At 35.8% G+C, this 22,184-nt stretch overlaps 1 protein-coding gene across 3 annotated transcripts in view; it reads right to left on the bottom strand.

Annotated features, from left to right (window-relative positions):
• RB1 (RB transcriptional corepressor 1) overlaps positions 1-22,184 on the bottom strand; it is a 135,901-nt gene that overhangs the window by 21,810 nt on the left and 91,907 nt on the right. For all 3 annotated transcript variants that reach the window (XM_029210037.1, XM_029210036.1, XM_029210035.1), the window contains exon 18: positions 407-525. In XM_029210037.1, coding sequence (XP_029065870.1) covers positions 407-525 — 119 coding nt within the window. The remainder of the gene's footprint in view (positions 1-406; positions 526-22,184) is intronic.

Raw genomic sequence — 22,184 nt, 5'->3', positions numbered from 1 at the left:
TTGCCCCACCCTATGCTTCACTCCAGACGCACTGAGCTGTACTCCCTGAAAAATGTTTCCGGCTTTCCTGGCTGCTATACTTTGGGATTCATGCTATTTCGGTCTCTTCCCTCCTCTCCAGTTTCCATATTGAAATCCTGCTCTACCTTTGAGGACTATCTAAATTGCCATCTCTGCATGAAAGGTGTCCTCATACACCAAACCTGAGTGATTTCAGTAGCACTCTGTACCACTGTATATGAACTTTATTTGGGTCATGTATCTTATATTCCTGATCCCTGAAAGCAGGACAAATGTATTATTCAAAATTCTATTCCCTACAGCTTTTGTATAACATCTTGCGTCACACTATGCTCAGAATCTATTTGCAAGTTGAATGGATTGACACAACAGATATTCTACTTACATATCTGCTGCAGTGTGATTATTCTGGAGAGGAAGGTTGAGAGTACAAGCAGGTTCAAGGTGATCAGCTGGTCCTTCTCGGTCCTTTGCTTGTTTAATAAGATCAAATAAAGGTGACTCCTATATGAAACAAGATGACATTAAAACAACATTGGTAAGTATGATTCTCCAATGTATATATCAAAATCATATGGTTTGACATGGTGAGCATTATGAATTTAGTCATAATTGACAATAGCAATTCTGAAGTCAGAATAAGATTCTTTTCTCCACCTTGAAAATAATGACTGCCAATTTTTGTATTACACATAAAATAAAGAACTAGGAATATGTATAACTTCAAATGCTTGTATTAGAAAAGAAATTAAAAGTTAGGGAAAGAAACACAGAAGAGACTCAAAGAAAGTAGAAGGAAGAAAATAATAAAGACATGAACAGGATTTAATGAAACTGAAAACAAAGATAAAACACATGGTTTGATCAACTGAGCTAATAATTGGTACTTTGAAATAACTAATAAAATTAAACAAAACTCCAGTCAGATCGACTGAGAAAAAGAGAAGAGACAGATAAATAGTATTAGGAACAAAACTGGAGCCACCATTACGAAGATTAGAAAGATAATAGGGTTGTGAAAAAATTTATGCCAATTCATAGGAAAACTTAGACCAAGTGGAAAATTCCTCAAAAATATAAATTGACCAAACTCAATAAGAAATAAATAAACCTCAACAGTCCTATAAACTATTAAAGAACTTGGATCAGTAATTAAAAGTCTCCCCACAAAGAAAACATCAAGCACCGCTGGTTTTACCAGTGAATTCCACCAAACATTCAAGGAAAAGATAATTCCACTTTTGCTCCAACTCTTCAGAGAATGGAAGAAGTAAAAACATTCTCTATCTCATTTTATGAGGCTAGTACAACACTGATACTAAAAACTGTCAAGGACATTACAAAAAGGTAAATTATAGCCCATTCTTGCTCATGAACAGAGATACAAAAATTCTGAACCAGAAATATTAGCAACCCACAACAGCAGTGTTAAAAAGAATATATCATTTACCAAGTTGAGTTTATCCAGGTTGCAAAATTAGTTCAACATTAGAAAATCTATAATGCAATTCACCTCACTAATAAATCTAAGGTGAAAAATCTTGTCAAAATCAGTGCAGAAAAAGTTCTCATTTAAAAACCCATTTGTCATTAAAAAAAAAAAGAAAACTCTTTGTAAACCAGGAACAGAAGGATACTCCAAATTTGATAAATGACATCTACAAATAAAGAGAAAAACCACAGCAAACATTATATATAGTGGTGAAACGTTAAGAGCATTCCCCTTAAAAAATTGGAGATAAGAGAAGGTTGTCCAGTTATCATGCTTTCTATTCAGCATTATACTTGAAGTTCCAGTCTGCTCAATAAGTCAAAGAAAAAAGACTGGAAAGGAAGAAAGAACAAAAATACCATTATTCACAAATGATTTATCTGTTGATAAAGAAAATTCAAAAGGATCTACAGTGAAATTATTAGAATAAGAGAGATTAGCAAGGTTTCTGTACTGTTATGAAATCAATATGAAAAATAATTATGTTTCTATACACCAAGCAAACAGTTTAAAAGCATAATTTTTAAAATAGCATTTACAAAAAAGTAAGACCAGCAGTAAAAACCATTAAAAACCTTGATTCAAAAATTGTAACTTTCTGGAGGTGAAAGCTTGCAAGTCCATAAAAATGGGGGCCATATATATTCTACTCTTTTAGTACTTGAACTAAAGGGCAAGAAAACAGATGGCCAAGATGCTAGGTTTATTTCAAAAGGAAAAGCGGTGTATCCGTAAATAAAAATACAAAACACTGTAGAATATAAGTAGATTTTGTAAAAATATGAAGATAGTCTATTCAATAAAAGGTGAAAAATTAGCTAGCAATTTGAAAAACAATATTAAACTTTCATAATATATAGAAAATCAATTACTTATGTTAAAAAACAAAATTGAAAAGTATGCAAAGTATATGAGAATATCTTTATAACTTTTAAAAAATCTTTTTTCACCTTTATTGAAGTATAATTGACAAAAGTCATATATATTTAAGGTGCACAACGTGATGGCTTCATACATTGTGAAATGATCACCACAATCAAGCTAATTAGCATTCATTACCTCACATAGTTACTTTTTTTCAACCCTTCACCTCCTTCTTTATAACTACTTTATTTATTTTAAAATTTTTTAATGTTATTTTTTTATACAGCAGGTTCTTATTAGTCATCAATTTTATACACATCAGTGTATACATCTCAATCCCAATCGCCCATTTCAGCACACCACCATGCCCACCGCCTGGCGGCTTTCCCCCCTTGGTGTCCATATGTTTGTTCTCTTCATCTGTATCTCAACTTCTGCCCTGCAAACCGGTTCATCTGTACCATTTTTCTAGGTTCCACATATATGTGTTAATATATGATATTTGTTTTTCTCTTTCTGATTTACTTCACTCGGTATGACAGTCTCTAGATCCATCCACATCTCAACAAATGACTCAATTTCATTCCTTTTTATAGCTGAGTAATATTCCACTGTATAGCTGAGTAATATTCCACAACTTCTTTATCCATTGGTCTGTCAGTGGGCATTTAGGTTGCTTCCATGACCTGGCTATTGTAAATAGTGCTGCAATGAACATTGGGGTGCATGTGTCTTTTTGAATTATGGTTTTCTCTGGGTATATGCCCAGTAGTGGGATTGCTAGATCATATGGTAATTCTATTTTTAGTTTTTTAAGGAACCTCCATACTGTTCTCCATAGTGGCTGTATCCATTTACATTCCCACCAACAGTGCAAGAGGATTCCCTTTTCTCCACACCCTCTCCAGAATTTGTTGTTTGTAGATTTTCTGATGATGCCCATTCTAACTGGTGTGAGGTGATACCTCATTGTAGTTTTGATTTGCATTTCTCTAATAATTAGCGATGTTGAGCAGATTTTCATGTGCTTCTTGGCCATGTGTATGTCTCCTTTGGAGAAATGTCTATTTAGGTCTTCTGCCCATATTAGGATTGGGTTGTTTGTTTCTTTAATATTGAGCTACATGAGCTGTTTATATATTTTGGAGAATAATCCTTTATCCACTGATTCGTTTGCAAATATTTTCTCCCATTCTGAGGGTTGTCTTTTCGTCTTGTTTATGGTTTCCTTTGCTGTGCAAAAGCTTTGAAGTTTCATTAGGTCCCATTTGTTTATTTTTGTTTTTATTTCCATTACTCTAGGAGGTGGATCAAAAAAGATCTTGCTGTGATTTATGTCAAAGAGTGTTCTTCCTATGTTTTCCTCTAAGAGCTTTATAGTGTCCAGTCTTACATTTCGGCTCGAATCCATTATGTTTATTTTTGTGTATGGTGTTAGGGAATGTTCTAATTTCATTCCTTTACATGTAGCTGTCCAGTTTTCCCAGCACCACTTATTGAAGAGACTGTCTTTTCCATTGTATATCCTTGCCTCCTTTGTCATAGATAAGTTGACCATAGGTGCATGGGTTTATCTCTGGGCTTTCTATCTTGTTCCATTGATCTATGTTTCTGTTTTTGTGCCAGTACCATATTGTCTTGATTACTGTAGCTTTGTAGTATAGTCTGAAGTCAAGGAGTCTGATTCCTCCAGCTCCGTTTTTTTCCCTCAAGACTGCTTTGGCTATTCGGGGTCTTTTGTGTCTCCATACAAATTTTAAAATTTTTTGTTCTAGTTCCGTAAAAAATGCCATTGGTAATTTGATAGGGATTGCATTGAATCTGTAGATTGCTTTGGGTAATATAGTCATTTTCACAATACTGATTCTTCCAATCCAAGAACATGGTTTATCTCTCCATCTGTTGGTATCATCTTTAATTTCTTTCATCAGTGTCTTAAAATTTTCTGCATACAGGTCTTTTGTCCCCCTAGATAGGTTTATTCCTAGGTATTTTATTCTTTTTGTTGCAGTGGTAAATGGGAGTGTTTCCTTAATTTCTCATTCAGATTTTTCATCATTAGTGTATAGGAATGCAAGAGATTTCTGTGCATTAATTTGGTATCCTGCAACTTTACCAAATTCATTGATTAGCTCTAGTAGTTTTCTGGTGGCATCTTTAGGATTCTCTATGTATAGTATCATGTCATCTGCAAACAGTGACAGCTTTACTTCTTCTTTTCCAATTTGGATTCCTTTTATTTCTTTTTCTTCTCTGATTGCCGTGGTTAGAACTTCCAAAACTATGGTGAATAATAGTGGTGAGAGTGGACATCCTTGTCTTGTTCCTGATCTTAGAGGAAGTGCTTTCAGTTTTTCACCATTGAGAATGATGTTTGCTGTGGGTTTGTTGTATATGGCCTTTATCATGTTGAGGTAGGTTCCATCTATGCCCACTTTCTGGAGAGTTTTTATCATAAATGGGTGTTGAACTTTGTCAAAAGCTTTTTCTGCATCTATTGAGATGATCATATGGTTTTTATTCTTCAATTTGTCAATATGGTGTATCACATTGATTGATTTGCATATATTGAAGAATCCTTGCATCCCTGGGATAAATCCCACTTGATCATGGTGTATGATCCTTTTAATGTGTTGTTGGATTCTGTTTGCTAGTATTTTGTTGAGGATTTTTGCATCTATATTCATCAGTGATATTCATCTGTAATTTTCCTTTTTTTGTGGTATCTTTGTCTGGTTTTGGTATCACGGTGATGGTGGCCTCATAGAATGAGTCTGGGAGTGTTCCTTCCTCTGAAATTTTTTGGAAGGCTTTGAGAAGGATGGGTGTTAGCTCTTCTCTAAATGTTTGATAGAATTCACCTGTGACGCCATCTGGTCCTGGACTTTTGTTTGTTGGAAGGTGTTTTCTTTTTTTTTGCGGTACACGGGCCTCTCACTTTTGTGGCTCACGGGCCCAGGCGCTCTGCGTCATGTGGGATCTTCCCAGACTGGGGCACGAACCCGTGTACCCTGCATCGGCAGGCGGACTCTCAACCACTGCGCCACCAGGGAAGCCCTTGTTGGAAGATTTTTAATCACAGTTTCAATTTCATTACTTGTGATTGGTCTGTTCATATTTTCTATTTCTTCCTGGTTCAGTTACAAAGGTTATACCTTTGTAATAATTTGTCCATTTCTTCCAGGTTGTCCATTTTATTGGCATAAAGTTGCTTGTAGTAGTCTTTTAGGCTGTGGTGTATTTCTGCGGTGTCTGTTGTAACTTCTTTTTCATTTCTGATTTTATTGATTTGAGTCTTCTCCCTCTTTTTCTTGAGGAGTCTGGCTTATGGTTTTTCAATTTTGTTTATCTTCTCAAAGAACCAGCTTTTAGTTTTATTGATCTTTGCTGCTGTTTTCTTTGTTTCTATTTCATTTATTTCTGCTCTGATCTTTATGAATTCTTTCCTTCTGCTAACTTTGGGTTTTGTTCGTTCTTCTTTCTCTAGTTCCTTTAGGTGTAAGGTTAGATTGTTTATTTGAGATTTTTCTTCTTTCTTTAGGTAGGCTTGTATAGCTATAAACTTCCCTCTTAGAACTGCTTTTGCTGCACCCCAAAGGTTTTGGATCGTCGTGTTTTCATTGTCATTTGTCTCTAGGTATTTTTTTATTTCCTCTTTGATTTCTTCAGTGATCTCTTGGTTATTTAGTAACGTATTGTTTAGCCTCCATGTGTTTGTGTTTCTTTCGTTTTTTTCCCTGTAATTCATTTCTAATCTCATAGAGTTGTGGTCAGAAAAGATGCTTGATATGATTTCAATTTTCTTAAATTTACTGAGGCTGACTTGTGACCCAAGATGTGATCCTGGAGAATGTTCCATGTGCACTTGAGAAGAAAGTGTAATCTGCTGTTTTTGGATGGAATGTCCTATAAATATCAATTAAATCTATCTGGTCTATTGTGTCATTTAAAGCTTCTGTTTCCTTATTTATTTTCATTTTGGATGATCTGTCCATTGGTGTAAGTGAGGTGTTAAAGTCCCCCACTATTTTTGTGTTACGGTTGATTTCCTCTTTTATAGCTGTTAGCAGTTGCCTTATGTACTGAGGTGCTCCTATTTTGGATGCATATATATTTATAATTGTTATATCTTCTCCTTGGATTGATCCCTTGATCATTATGTAGTGTCCTTCCTTGTCTCTTGTAACATTCTTTATTTTAAAGTCTATTTTATCTGATATGAGTATTGCTACTCCAGCTTTCTTTTGATTTCCATTTGCATGGAATATCTTTTTCCATCCCCTCACTTTCAGTCTGTATGTGTCCCTAGGTCTGAAGTGGGTCTCTTGTAGACAGCATATATATGGGTTCTGTTTTTGTATCCATTTAGCAAGCCTGTGTCTTTTGGTTGGAGCATTTAATCCATTCACGTTTAAGGTAATTATCGATATGTATGTTCCTATGACCATTTTCTTAATTGTTTTGGGTTTGTTTTTGTAGGTCCTTTTCTCCTCTTGTGTTTCCCACTTAGAGAAGTTTCTTTAGCGTTTGTTGTAGAGCTGGTTTGGTGGTGCTGCCTTCCCTTAGCTTTCCCTTGTCTGTAAAGCTTTTGATTTCTCCATCAAATCTGAATGAGATCCTTGCCGGGTAGAGTAATCTTGGTTGTAGGTTCTTCCCTTTCATCACTTTAAGTATATCATGCCACTCCCTTCTAGCTTGTAGAGTTTCTGCTCAGAAATCAGCTGTTAACCTTATGGGAGTTCCCTTGTATGTTATTTGTCGTTTTTCCCTTGCTGCTTTCAATAATTTTTCTTTGTCTTTAATTTTTGCCAATTTGATTACTATGTGTCTCGGCGTGTTTCTCCTTGGGTTTATCCTGTATGGGACTCACTGTGCTTCCTGAACTTGGGTGGCTATTTCCTTTCCCATGTTAGGGAAGTTTTCAACTATAATTTCTTCAAATATTTTCACTGGTCCTTTCTCTCTCTCTTCTCCTTCTGGGACCCCTATAATGCAAATGTTGTTGCGTTTAGTGTTGTCCCAGAGGTCTCTTAGGCTGTCTTTATTTCTTTTCATTCTTTTTTCTTTATTGTGTTCCGCAGCAGTGAATTCCAGCATTCTGTGTTCCAGGTCACGTATCCGTTCTTCTGCCTCAGTTATTCTGCTATTGATTCCTTCTAGTGTAGTTTTCATTTCAGTTATTGTATTGTTCATCTCTGTTTGTTTGTTCTTTAATTCTTCTAGGTCTTTGTTATACATTTCTTGCATCTTCTCGATCTTTGCCTCCATTCTTTTTCCAAGGTCCTGGATCATCTTCATTATCATTATTCTGAATTCTTTTTCTGGAAGGTTGTCTATCTTCAGTTCATTTAGTTGCTTTTCTGGGGTTTTATCTTGTTCCTTCATCTGGTACATAGCCCTCTGCCTTTTCATCTTCTCTATCTTTCTGTGAATCCGGTTTTTGTTCCACAGGCTGCAGGATTGTAGTTCTTCTTGCTTCTGCTGTTTGCCCTCTGGTGGATGAGGCTATCTAAGAGGCTTGTGTACGTTTCTATTGATAAGAAAGGACTTTTTAGGTTTGACCATAACCCAGAACTCATAAAGGAAAAGATGAACCAATCTGACTATACAGAACCTGAAATCTTCTGTATAACTAAAACCACAATAAACTAAGTTAAACAAAGTCTTTAAAAAATAAACAATACTGATTTATTCTACAACCACCATAATGTACTAATTCCTATTGTCAAGGCATTCTTTCCTGTATTCATTAGGGGCACTCTGAAGTGTGAGGTAAGTAATGGCTTTCATCTGAGTAAAATAATGCTAACAATTAACACCAGCTAATGCATGTATGTCATACTCAATGCTTTACATTTTCTAGTCATTGACAAACTGAATATCTTTACATATGGGATAAATGGAACAAATTCACATATATTCAGCAGGAGTGGCCTAATCCCACTCTTTTCTCAAACAAAGACATTTCAGGAGACCTTGAGACTCACAAAGATATGCAAGTAAACCTGAGCGTTTAATAGGATTTAGGTATGCTGCTAATCAGGTATTTTACTTTCTCTTCAGATATGGTTTAACCCATAGACTGTTTACCTGGTTGTGTTTTAAATTAGCACAATAGGATTATACCAAAGTGAATGCCTCTTCCAAGGATGAAGGTGGCATTTTGTTCACCAACAGTCTTCATGTTTCACTCAGGTATAACTTTTATTACTCCATCTCCCCCAACCCAATTGGTCACAGAGATATATAGATATAGGTTTATGATAATGACTATGCCATGATAATAATAATGAGAAGAAGTACGATGCAGTGGATAGAAACACAGACTCTGCAGCCACACCACAAGGGTTCAAGTCCTGACCACTTACTGGCCGCATGACCCTGGAGAAAGTTGCTTAACCTTGTTATGATTCACTTTTCTCAACTGTAGAGATGCTAATGACAATAACGCCTAGTTATCCATGCATCCATCCACCCATTATTCGTCATATGTCTATTCTGTAACAGGAGCTTTACTAGGAAGTAGGAACATAAAGGTAAACAACTCTCCAGTTGCCAGCTACTGATAGGGTCACTTCAGAAGCATCTGTCCTCTTCCACCTTATTCAACATGTTCATTTGAAATGAACTGTAATCGTCCTCTATCACCAAAAAATTCCCACTCCTCCTCAGTTTTTCCCATATCATTAACACTTCTTATATACAGTTGCCCAAAGCAAAAAAGAATCATGTTTATTATTCTTTCTCTCACTCTCTACTGTCCAATCCATGCAAGTCATATTGACTCTAACTTCAAAATATATCCCAAGTCTAACTTCTTCTCAAGATGGGACTTTTAGAGAGTTCTTAAAATAAAAACCCAGTGCCGGCAACTTCCCTAGTGACACAGTGGTTAAGAATCAGCCTGCCAATGCAGGGGACATGGGTTCCATCCCTGGTCTGGGAAGATCCCACATGCCGTGGAGCAACTAAGCCTGCGAGCCACACCTACTGAAGCCCACACACCTAGAGCCCGTGCTCCACAACAAGAGAAGCCACCGCAATGAGAAGCATGTGCACCGCAACGAAGAGTAGCCCCCATTCACCACAACTAGAGAAAGCCCATGTGCAGCAACAATGACCCAAAGCAGCAAAAAAAACAAAAACAAAACCCAGTGCCAAGCATATAGTGGATACTCAATAAATATTTCTAGACTGTTATATGACATAACCATACCATAGGTTTAATTAAACACAGCAAAGCACAAAGAAGAAAGTGGATGATAAGATTTGCTTTCTAACTGACACTAAATATCAACTGTGGCATCTGGCCTCCAAGATAACCCCTATAATTCCTGCCACTGGGTATTTACACCCTTATACACTGTCCTAGGGTTAGTCTGTGTGGTCAATGGCATACAGCAGAAGTGACAGCATGTCAGTTCTGAGATTAGTTTATAAAAAACCTGCAGTTTCCGTCTTAGGTGCACGCTCCCGCGCTCGCTTTCTCTCTCTCTCTCTCTCTCTCTGATCTCTTCTTGCTCTAGGCGAAAGCAGCTGCCTTGGAGTAAGTAACCCTATGGAGAGGTCTATGTGGCAAACAAATGAAGCCTCTGGCCAATGACCAGTGAAGGAATGAGGGCTGCCAACAACCGTGTGAGTGAACTTAGTAGCAGATTCTCGAATTCCAGGAAATATTTAAGCTGACTGCAGCCTTTGTTGACAACTTGAGGAACTTTCCTGAGAGAACTGGAGCCAAAACCACACAGCTAAACCACTCCCAGATTCCCAACCTTCAGAAATTATGTGCGAAGTAAAACATTAGTTGTTTTACTAAACTGTTAAGGTTTGGGGTAATTTCTTACATAGCAATAGATAACTAATACAGAATCTGATTTTTTTTTAATCTAAAGAAAGTATTTAATGGAATATTTGACTTCTGAAAATTTATGCATTTATATCTATAGCACTGTTCGCATTCAGGACTCAGACAGAAGTTTACTCTTGGTCTCAGGCAAGCTGTCTTATGTCATTACTTATCTACTTAAATTAACTCTCAGCATAATCACTCTCTGGACATTCCACTCTATTTTGCCACTTAATCATATGAAGGAAATCAGACTCTCTCTGTCAGCAAGTAATATGGATAGAAAAAGCTATAAGTCTACTCTACATGATCTTTCATACTAACATACATCTAAAGCAAATGTGAACTTCTCCAGAGAGTAAAGGACTTAAAGGCTATCAGGTCAAGGTGTCCCTAAAAGAGATTCTGATTATCCAAGTACGTACAAGTTCTCCAGTGCTAGTAGAAAAATTAACAATAGGGGAAGTGGAAGACAGGAATTGCTATTGTTTTCTGGGTATTTTAAGAAATATTATTGGCCTTACATTACAGGAAATGTTTTTGTACTATCCTAAGCCAAATCATTATAAGACCATTCTACCTTGCAAAAGGAAACTAGAATACAAAACATAAAGTTTTGGGCAGGCCTTGACTTTTCTGACAGTTCTTTCCCATTCAACTTCACTACTTCTTTAATATTGATATTTCTCAGGATCCTTTTGCCAATATATATGCTGGCTGAGCCACTATCATGGCTTTAGTTATATTTCTAGTTATTCCTAAATCTACATTTCTGACTAAAACTATTCTTTCAAATTCCAGATCCAGTATTTCCAACTAGATACCTTGGATCTCTACACGTATATGTGGCAAACATCTCAAATATTAACATGTTCAAACATTAACATGAACTTATTACCCTCATCACCAATCAGCTATGACTCCTTCAATATCCTCTTTGGTTAACTGTTATCAATCACCTAATCACCCACAGTACAAATCTTAGAATTACCCTCAGAATTCCATCCAGGCACCTAAACTTTTGATTCATGCTTTTACTTTTAACATATTTATGCCTTTATATTTAAAACTGGTTTCTTGTAGATAGCATAGAGTTGGGTCTTGCTTTTTTATCCACTCAGACAATCTCTGCCTTTTAATTGGGGTTTAGGCTATTTACCTTTAATGTAGTTATTGACATGGTTACTTTAAATCCTACATCTATTTGTTCCATCTGTTCTTTATTCCCTTTTGATGAAGGTGCAAAAGCAAATCAATGGAAAAAGAATGAACCTTGACCTAAATCTCAAACCTTGTACAAAAATAAATTGGAAATGGATCATGGACTTAAATATTAAATGTGAAGCTATAAAACTTTTAAAACATAGGGGAAAATCTTGGGGATCTAGAGTCCTTAGACTTGACACCAAAAGCATGATCCATAAAATAAAAAACTGATAAACTGGAGTTCATCAAAATTTAAAACTTTTGCCATGAGAAAGACATGTGAAAAGGATGAAAAAAGAAGCTAGAGACTAGGAGAAATTATTTACAAGCCACATACCCAACAAAAGACTAGTATCTAGAATATATAAAGAACTCTCAAAACTCAATGGTAAAAACCCCACAAACAATCCAATTAGAAAATGGGCAAAGACATGAAGAGACTTTTCACCAGAGAGGAAATACAGATCACAAGTAAACAGAAGAAGATATTCAATACCATTAGCCATCATCCTGATGGGCAATGTAAATTATAACCTCAATGAACTATCCTCACATGATCAGAATGGCTAAAAGAAAAAATAGTGGCAATCCCAAACAATGGCAAGGATGCAGAGAAACTGGATCATCCATATATTGCTGATAGGAATTCAAAATGGTACAACCACTCTGGAAAATATCTGGCAGTCTCACAAAATAAAACACAATAACCACATGACTCTGCAATTGCACTCTTTGGGCATTTATCCCAGAATAATGAAAACTCATGCTTATATAAAACCTGTACACTAATGTTTATGGCAGCTTTACTTGTGATAGTCAAAAATATTCTTCAATATGTGTATGGTTAAAGAAACTGTAGTACGTTCGTACTATGAAATATTAGTCAGCAATAAAAAGGTATGAACTATCGATACATGTAGTACCTTAAATGAATCTCCAGAGAATTTGGCTGAGAAGAAAGATAATCCTATTTGATTTCATTTATATAATATCTTGAAATAACAAAATTTTAGAAATAAAGGGCAGAATAATAGTGGCCAGGGGTTAGGACATGCATAGAGGGGCTGGAGAGATGTGAGTGTATTTCCTTCTATGATGCAACTGTTCAGTATATTTGTCTATGATGGTGGTTATGTGAATCTGCACACTGTCCCCAGGTCAGGCTGCCAGGTGTCTCTTAGTTGAGGGCCCTATGCTAAGTAAAATAAGTCAGACAAAGATAAATAGAGTTGGCCTTCCCTATTGTGGGAGGTGGAACCTATGGATATAAACGGCTGATTGGGTTATGCCACTTTATATAAGGGACTTGAGCATCCACAGATTTTGGTATCTGCAGGGATCCTGGAGCCAATCCCCTGCAGACACCAAGGGACGACCGTACAGTACAACCTCACTTATATGTGGGTTAAAAATAAAAAAAGAAAAAGAGCTTGTAGACACAGAGAATAGATTGAGGGTTGCCAGAGGCAGGGGGTGGAGGGTGGGCAAAAAGGGTGAAGGGGGTCAAAAAGTACAAACTTCTAGTTATAAAATAAGTCATGGATGTAAGATACAGCACGGTGACTACAGTTAATAACACTGTAGTGCATATTTGAAAGTTGCTAAAAGATTAAAAATGTTCTCATCACAAGAAAAAAAATTATAACTATGTATGGTGATGAATGTTAATCAGACTTATTGTGGTGACCATTTCACAATATATACAAATATTGAATTATTATGTTGTACACCCAAAACTAATATAATGTTATATGTCAATTGTATCTCAATTTTAAAAGTTTTTTAGTCTGGAAAATTATAAACAGCTGATTTATTAGAGTAGTAGAGTTATATTATCTTTTTACTGCTAATTTTATTCTATTTCTCTTATTATTGCTCTTTAAGAGCCTTAATAATATCTCTCCTACAATATAAATAAAAAATTTATTCCTAAAAAAAAATTTAAAAAACAAAGCTCATGGAATGATGTCACATGTGCTTAGAAAGTAATGGAGTTGAGTCAGAGAAAACTGGTCATGGTTCCAGGCACGAGTAGGGCTGGATAATGGTCATATGTCAGAAAATGAGAGTAAGGCCAAGAGTTGGCTCTATGAAGGACAGACATGGTGACAAGAATCTGAAGGTAGATCCAAACTTAGGATACCATGTTATCAAGGAAAAAAGACAAGTGGGATAGAACTACCTTTAAGGTCCTAGATGTCCATTCAACCAGATGTAGGATAGATAATTAACAAAAGTAAAGAAAGCTGACCTAGTTGTGTCTACCTCAAAATAAAACCAAAAAAACCCACAACAAACAAAAAAACAAACGTACAACATAAAAGCTGTGAGTCAAGTTTATTCAGTGTCTTACTGACAACTACAGCCCAGGAGATAACCCCTCAGCTCTGAGAAACTGTTCTGAAGAGGTAAGGGGAGAGGTCAGTATATATGTGATTTTGGCAAAGGTGGTACTTGCAACCAAGCACACATTTTGGTAGAAGGTTGCTGCTAGTCATGAGGAGCACATATCTTAGTTAATGGTTTCCGTGCTTTTCTAAGTATGGAAAGATGCAAGAATCCAGGTTCATAAAAAATTTCCCCTGAAAATATCTAACTATCTGAAGGACTGTTCTGCCAGTTTTCCCAGAGCACAGAGCGCCTCATTCTGCCCTGAGCTCCTTTCAGGGGGTGCTAAAGGTCAACAACTACAGTGGCTAAGGACTTAATTCTTGTAGAACCTGGTGGCGAGTGACATTTTTTAACTGGCAGTTGTATCAACAAGTTAATATAGGCTGTCAGATGTCACTGCTATTGGGAAACTGAACTCAGCAGAAGAAAATTCAGTCCCTTGAGGTAATAGGGTACTAGCCGAAGCATCAAGAGAAAAAGACAAACCTAATAATTGCACAGGGACACAGAAGTCAGGGTGGGATCTGACTTGAAATGCAGCTATTGACCTGGGGATCCTTTTAATTTAAGATAGTAAGTTTCCTAGAAGTATTCAGCTTGAAGAACACTGTCAAGTAGCCAAAACCGAAACAAAACAAAACTCCCAGTTCATGATGTGTCATGCAAAACAAAAATCAGAAACAGACATGTGGAATTTTATCAAATTGAAATACTATTTAGAGATTTCCAATTGCCATGAAAATCTCGGGGACATGAACCTGGTGAGTGAAGTGATGGAAGATGAGGCTGGAAATACAGATTGAGAAGAGTCTTTTATAAGACTGTTTAACAGTTAAAGGTTAATTCTCTGAGATACCCACATGATTTATTCCTTCACTTCTTTCAAGTCTTTCTTCATGTGTCCCCTTATCAACAGGCCCTTCCTAGAACTCCCTATATAGAATACCTCCTTTTTCCTCCTGAATGTATTTTTCTTCAGAGAACTTATCACCATACGGCCAACTGTATAACTGCTTGTTTATTGATTGCCTGTCTCTCCAAAATAAAATATAAGCTCAGGAATTCTGTTTCATTTGCTGCTATACATCTATCACCTAGAAGAGCACTTGGCACACAGTTGGCACTCAGTAAATATTTGCTCTTGAATAAACAAATAAATATCAGCATACCAAAGATAAAGATAACATAAGCAGGAAAAATAACTTAAATGTGCTTATCCTATTTACCTATCCATTTAACCAGGACAACAAGCCAGCAACTTCTTTTCTTTTTTTTTTTTTTTTTTGGTCAGCCTGAAACAGTCCACTTCTGTTTAGCTAAAAACTAGAACAACAAAAGGCTTGGCTTTAAAGGGGGTCCTTTTGTAGAGTCAGTCGTTCCGGGCTTTGTTTGTAACCTTTCTGAGGCAGCACTGGTAACATCTGGCATTGACAGGAAGTCCTCAAAATTTCCAAGAGTGTGAAATCAGTTGATTAAAATGAACACACTGGCAAAACCAGTAAAAAGAAGTGATCATGGAAATTTTGTTCTGGGAATGGATTACTAGTGGCTTAGAATCTTACTGATTAATTCTTCCATATGCCTTTGGATATTAATATCTGTCAAAGAGTCAATCTTCTTCTTTGAATTCTGGCTGGGTTAAAAGCAAAACATCTACATAAATGCTTAAAGTCAGATGTGTTTCTGCCTTTAAATGTATTTGCAATAGTGTTCACGGAACTAGATCTTAAAAATCTGTCACTTGTAAAAATAAAAAAAAAGGGAAAAAAAGAAATTTAATCAAATTTATATATTCATTCCTCTTCTAGGAATTTAGAGTGAAACTAGTTATGAGGCATCCTTGAGAGAATTGAGGAGATAGTCACTCAAATCATTTTCTGTGTTTTTGGCTGAGAAAGACATGACTATACTAGTGGGACTATACCGGCATTATTACCAGGCACAGCTCTAGTCTTTAAGACTTGGAACTGGAAACTTTTATTCAACTTTAAAGGCTAGCCTTCTCTAGACATCATCTGCTCTGAAGACCTTTTAATTGACTTGGTTGACTCTCATCTCCATGCTGTACAAACATATGTTGTTAGCTGTACTGCAACTATTTCTTTGTTTTTTAACCCTAAGTGATTGCATGAATATGTCTTAAAAGTGAGACATTTTAACTAAGTACTGTGGAAGTACAGAAAAGGAATTGATGAGATTGAAAAGTCTCCACAGAAAAATGGGATAAGATTTTAAGAGGGGAAAATGAAGGAATGGGGAGCAGGAAGACAGGAAAAAAGGAGGAAGGGACAACTCAAGTGCTGACAGTGATAAACCTGCTTGCTCAAGTTTTAAGCCTTATACTGCATTCCTGCTTCTCTTAATTTCCTTTATCTCTTTGCTTGAACCTGCTACAAGCATCATTCCCGTGCACTTTTACTTTGCTATAAACCATTATCCATTACCTTTTAAATTTTTCTTCTACTCCTACCCAACCCTACAAGCTGATTCAACGCTTTGAACTTGGGCAGATGACTCATGCTCCAGTAAAGAGTAACATAAAGTGTTAAGTGTTTGCAGTAATGACAGAAAGGTAAATCATTTTCAAATGGTATCAATATAGTAATACTAAGTTTGTCTAGAATTTAATAAATTTTCCTGTTAGGCTAAAAGATCTTTTTATATAAAATAAACATATTCTATCAAGATAAATTATAAATATTTTCTCAAGCTGAGAAAGTTTTGTTTCTAAATCTAAAGAGAAAATTTATCATTAACAGGCTTCAGAAAAATCCAAAACGAGAAAACTGTTTTCACAGGTATAAATTTGAGATGGAAAAAGGCCCTGAAGAAACACTTCTCATCAAGGCAAACATTTGCTGCATTCAAAATGAATAAAATAAATTTAGAATATTTTTCCTACATTTAAAAATTTCACTGTTCCACACTTTCCTTTAAACTTGAACATATTTACTTCACATACTTTCTCATCCAATTTTTTTATGTATCTCATATTCTCAACGTTATTTTAGGTACAACTCCAATTACGGCCATCAAAACGTTTAATGAGAGAATACTTTAAAGTTTTGAACAATTCCTCTTTGATCAATTTTATAGTAAAAGAACATAGTATCTTGTTGTGTTTTGGAAAAGAAAGGTCTTTTAGAGAAGAATGCTATAGAAATATAAAGGAAGGGCTTTTTTTTTAATGTTTAATCTTGATAGCATGATAAGATATTAACAAAGTTCTTCTCATACAATGAGACTCCTGGCTTAAGCAAAGAATAATTCTTGTACATATACAAACTGGTTTCAAAATTAGAAATCCTTAAACATAAAGAATGAAAAGTGACTTCTTGATTTGTTATACCTAAGAGTGAAAAAACCCAACCTAAAAGCTTAAGCATTCAAAGAACTGGAATCAGATACACAAACAGGAAAGCACCTTTGAACAGTCCAACTCCCTCACTATACAGCCAAGAAGGTAGAATCCTAGAAAGGTCAAGTGAATGCATATTAAGCTTCTCTGATTCTCTGCTTCTGCTCTTAACACAACACTTTCTTACTTTCCTATTTAAAATAAAAAGAGGACTTCCCTGGTGGCGCAGTGGTTAACAATCTGTCTGCCAATGCAGGGGACACGGGTTCAAGCCCTGGTCTGGGAAGATCCCCCATGCTACGGAGCAACTAAGCCCGTGCGCCACAACTACTGAGCCTGCGCTCTAGAGCCTGCGAGCCACAACTACTGAGCCTGCATGTCACAACTATTGAAGCCTGTGTGCTCCACAACAAGAGAAGCCACTGCAATGAGAAGCCCGCACACTGCAACGAAGAGTAGCCCCCGCTCGCCGCAACTAGAGAAAGACCACGCATAGCAATGAAGACCCAACGCAGCCAAATATAAATTAAAAAGAAAAAGTAAAAAGAAAGGATAGAATAACCAAAAAAAAATAAAATAAATAAATACACAGATTAACATTTAATTGCCTACATACACACATCTTAACTTCATTTATAAAGATCTGCATTAGCAACTAATAGTTTAAGATTCCTTTTAGGCTATCCATAGAAAAAAACTTTCAAAAGATTTCAATTTCCAGATACTTCAGTGGAATAGCCTACAGGATTTGCTAATCCTTCATTTCTTTAGACTGTGGTTTCTTACCTGTTCTTAGTCATAATCTTGTTTGAGAATCTAATCAAAGCCACAAGACCTGTCCCCAGGAGAATGTATACAACAGGGGTTTCAGCGATTTTAAGGTCATCGGGTGAGATCCTTTGCACTATATTGTCAAATTTGCTTCAGCATAAACCAAACTACCACATATATTTGGACTATCTTAACCTTCCAACAAATAATACATTCTCCCAGAACCACAATTTGACATTGGGTGCTTTTCCTAAATTGAGGGCCAACAAGAAATGGCACACGTTCTACCATTAGAACACAATCTGCTGTGGTTCATGTGTAAAGATTCACAGTATATTTCTGAGATAAAGCAAAGTTTTTTCCTTGACACCCTGGAACATTTTCTTTCATTAAATGAAAACTACATAATCTACTATATTTTCCTTTTCTGCCTTGTGTCAAATGCAGCAGTTCCCCTTAGCCTAGATTTTTCTGCCCTTCTCACAATGCTCCTCCCACCCTTCTCTTTCCCATGTTGTACTGGCTTTTATTCTTTTACTAATGTGTTAATGAATTTGTGTTTTAAGATTTTTATTTATTGCCTTTTGCAAACATTTATTACATTCAAAGTGAATAATTTTTAGGATAATGGATATGACTAATATTTAGAATAATTTTCCTCACATTTCTCACATTTAAAAACTTTAACTGTTCCACACTGACTTTCTTTTTAAACTTCTTAAATGTAGGTATAATTTCTATAAAATAAAAATCTTAAATATTTAGTTCCATCAGTTTGGACAGTTTTAAAATTATAATCTGCTTTAAATCCTTTTTGGAAGCAAGAAGGGTATAAATCAATAAATAGTTGATTCATTCATGACTTGATCTGTGTCTGTCTGGCAGAGGAAACTGGTGGGACTAGAAGTAAGACAAGATAAGACACCATAACAACTATATAGATAAGAGTGACAGGGTTAGTCTAAAAAGATAGCAGAGAAAATAAAAAAGGGACAACGTAAAACTGGTATTACTATCAAGGCTAGAAATAACCAATATGAAAAAGAACAGAAAGGAAGAATGGCTGAGGAGCCCACTTTACACATTATTTGTTTATAACGGGTGTTCAACAAAGCCTATTTTGTTTTGTTTTGTTTTGTTTGATGAAAAATTGCCCATGTTTTATTTTTTTTAACATCTTTATTGGAGTATAATTGCTTTACAATGGTGTTAGTTGCTGCTTTATGTCCAAGTGAATCAGCTATACATATACATATATCCCCATACCTCTTCCGTCTTGCGTCTCCCTCCCACCCTCCCTATCCCACCCCTCTAGGTGGTCACAAAGCACCGAGCTGATCTCCCTGTGCTATGCGGCTGCTTCCCACTAGCTATCTATTTTACGTTTGGTAGTGTATATATGTCCATGTCACTCTCTCACTTTGTCCCAGCTTACCCTTCCCCCTCCCCATATCCTCAAGTCCATTCTCTACGTTTGCATCTTTATTCCTGTCCTGCCCCTAGGTTCTTCAGGACCACTTTTTTTTTTTTTTTTTTTAGATTCCATATATATGTGTTAGCATACAGTATATGTTTTTCTCTTTCTGACTTACTTCACTCTGTATGACAGACCAAAGCCTATTTTCAATCAGGTATGAAAAAGTCAGATTTCTTGCCTTCTCAAAGCCACAGTTGTAGCAGAAATTTAGATAAGAACTCAGAAGTTACTCATATCCTTAAACACATAATAGTTAACAGAATACTCTCTCTCAAACTGATAACCAAAAAATTAGTTACACAACTAAAACACAACTATACCATTACTATAGTGATGAATAAAACATGTACTTTATAGGCTAGCTGGTTATTGACCTGGCATCTTGATGTAATAAAAATCTGTAAAGTGATGAGTTATATAATGAGATTCATTAAATTTCAAATCAGCTATAGTTATTTCACCCCCTAAAAAAACTCATTCAAGAAACCAACTGATTCCTAGACTTAACTTTTAGAAGTACACAAATCTCACAATTAAACTGGTTTGGTCTCTATCACATACAAAAGCAACTATTAAATATCCTCGAGTCCTTGGATTCATTTAACTCCCTTTTGTAAGCAGTTACTCTACGGTTCTCAAATCTTAACCTAAGGAATTTTAAAGGTATCTAATTTCACTTTGGCTCCTTAATTAGAAGTCAAATTAAATGTCTGGAAAAATCTAGCATTCAATGATCTTCTTCCTGTTAAAACAGATAGTCCTTCTGCTATTGCTCTTCCTCAGTAGAAACAACTCTCAATAAAATTCCAGTTCATCAGTATAATTCATGCTTCAGCAAACATGTGAGTATCCACCAAGGGTCAAGCATTGTGTAAAACTGGAAATACAAACATATACTAATATACTGATAATAACAAAAAGTTTAATTCAACGAACAGTGATCTATTTTTAAGCACCAGTAACTCAAACATGAAAAAACTACAAATGAACAGTTAAGTGAGTATTAAGTCAAGTGAATGACATCATCAACATGTGGAAGAATATTCCAATGTAGAATTAGTACGTTTTATGGAACAATGCCATATTCAAAATGAAGGTAAAAGTAAACAAAGTCAGGGCATATAACTGCTTAAATTTCATTATTTAATGATGACTAGAGAAGAGATTATCAATCTGAAAGTCGATTACTGAGAAACTATAACAGAAATTTTTCTCCAGTAGGAACACAAGCTCATTAACTACTCTCTTCATTACTGTTTACTCTAGGTATCCACCTGTCTTCTTATATGAACACACACTACCTCTTTTCCATACCAACATGACACAAAGAAATTCAGCCCTTAAGGTTTTAAGTTTATTGGTTGTAAGTAATACTCATATTTTTTTGTGTCACTTGATTATAGGTAAATTTCCTAGTCAAAACAACAAAAATAGATTATAATTCGGGGAGGATTCATCAACAAACAACAAAAGTTGCTAAGCATGAGAGTGAAGCCCAAATTAAAAAGGTACAAAATCAGTACAAAACACGTTACTGAAAAATATTAGTTTTAAATTAGCTAAGTAATTTATGAAAGAAAAATAAACTGCTCTTAAATTTCTCAAATTTCCTTAATTGATACTCGAAAGGAAGGGCTTCAGCCCAAATGAAACCAAACTAAAAAATAATAACAGTAAACCACAACTGGATATAGACTTTTCTGAAAAATGGTAATTTAAAATAAAAGAAACATGTATGTGTCCACAGGCTGTGATATCCTCAATCCCTGAGGAAATAACATCTACATTCAACTACCCCTTTCCCACACATACTTTCTTCTGATTTCTTTGGGCTTTAAAAAATGAGTATACTTTAAATACATAGAGAGAAACCACTCACATGAGCTTTTAAATGAAAACAAAATCTGACCCATATTCCAATACATAGTTAATGTCATATTAAGAGGGGTAAAGGGAGGGCTGGAGGGAATTAAAATTCCAAACCTAAAACTTAGCCAAGTAGTATAACTTTTATTTTCCAAAATTTATTTCAATGAATTTAGGGAAAAAATTTTTTGTTAAAAGACACAATTTTGTTCTGTAAGATTAATACCACACCAAACATAAACATTTTAAAATTTATTCTTTGATCCGCCTGCCAATGCAGGAGACACGGGTTCGAGCCCTGGTCCGGGAAGATCCCACATGCCGCAGAGCAACTAAGCCCATGCGCCACAACCACTGAGTCTGTGTTCTAGAGCCCGTGAGCCACAACTACTGAGCCCGTGCGCCACAACTACTGAGCCCGCATGCTGCAACTACTGAAGCCTGCGCGCCTAGAGCCCGTGCTCTGCAACAAGAGAAGCCACCGCAATGAGAAGCACGCACGCCATGATGAAGAGTAGCCCCCTGCTCGCTGCAACTAGAGAAAGCCTGCGCACAGCAATGAAGACCCAACACAGCCAAAAATAAATAAATTTATAAAAAATAAAATAAAGTTTATTCTTTGGTGGAAGTGATTTAAAAAATTGGAAGTGCTATAAAATATTAATTTAATTTTATAGGAAAGAGGTAAGAATGTGAGAAAATTGTTTATCAAAAAGTAAAGAGATCCAGGATTGGAGCCACTCACAATCATGGGAATTAAATTAAATCTTGAGGAGCAATTATGGAAAACAGAAGCCAAGAGTGGCAAAACTTGGTCTCTCAACTCAAATCCTTTTTATAACTAACGATTCAATTTCTCTCTTATACAGTCAGTAAACAGATTTTTAAAATG

The sequence above is a fragment of the Monodon monoceros genome, unplaced genomic scaffold (genome assembly GCF_005190385.1).
Source record: "Monodon monoceros isolate NGI ecotype Baffin Bay Population unplaced genomic scaffold, NGI_Narwhal_1 Super_Scaffold_8, whole genome shotgun sequence".
NCBI lineage: Eukaryota > Metazoa > Chordata > Mammalia > Artiodactyla > Monodontidae > Monodon > Monodon monoceros.
Note: the sequence above shows the minus strand (reverse complement) of the source record. Positions and strands in the feature narration are given on the sequence as shown.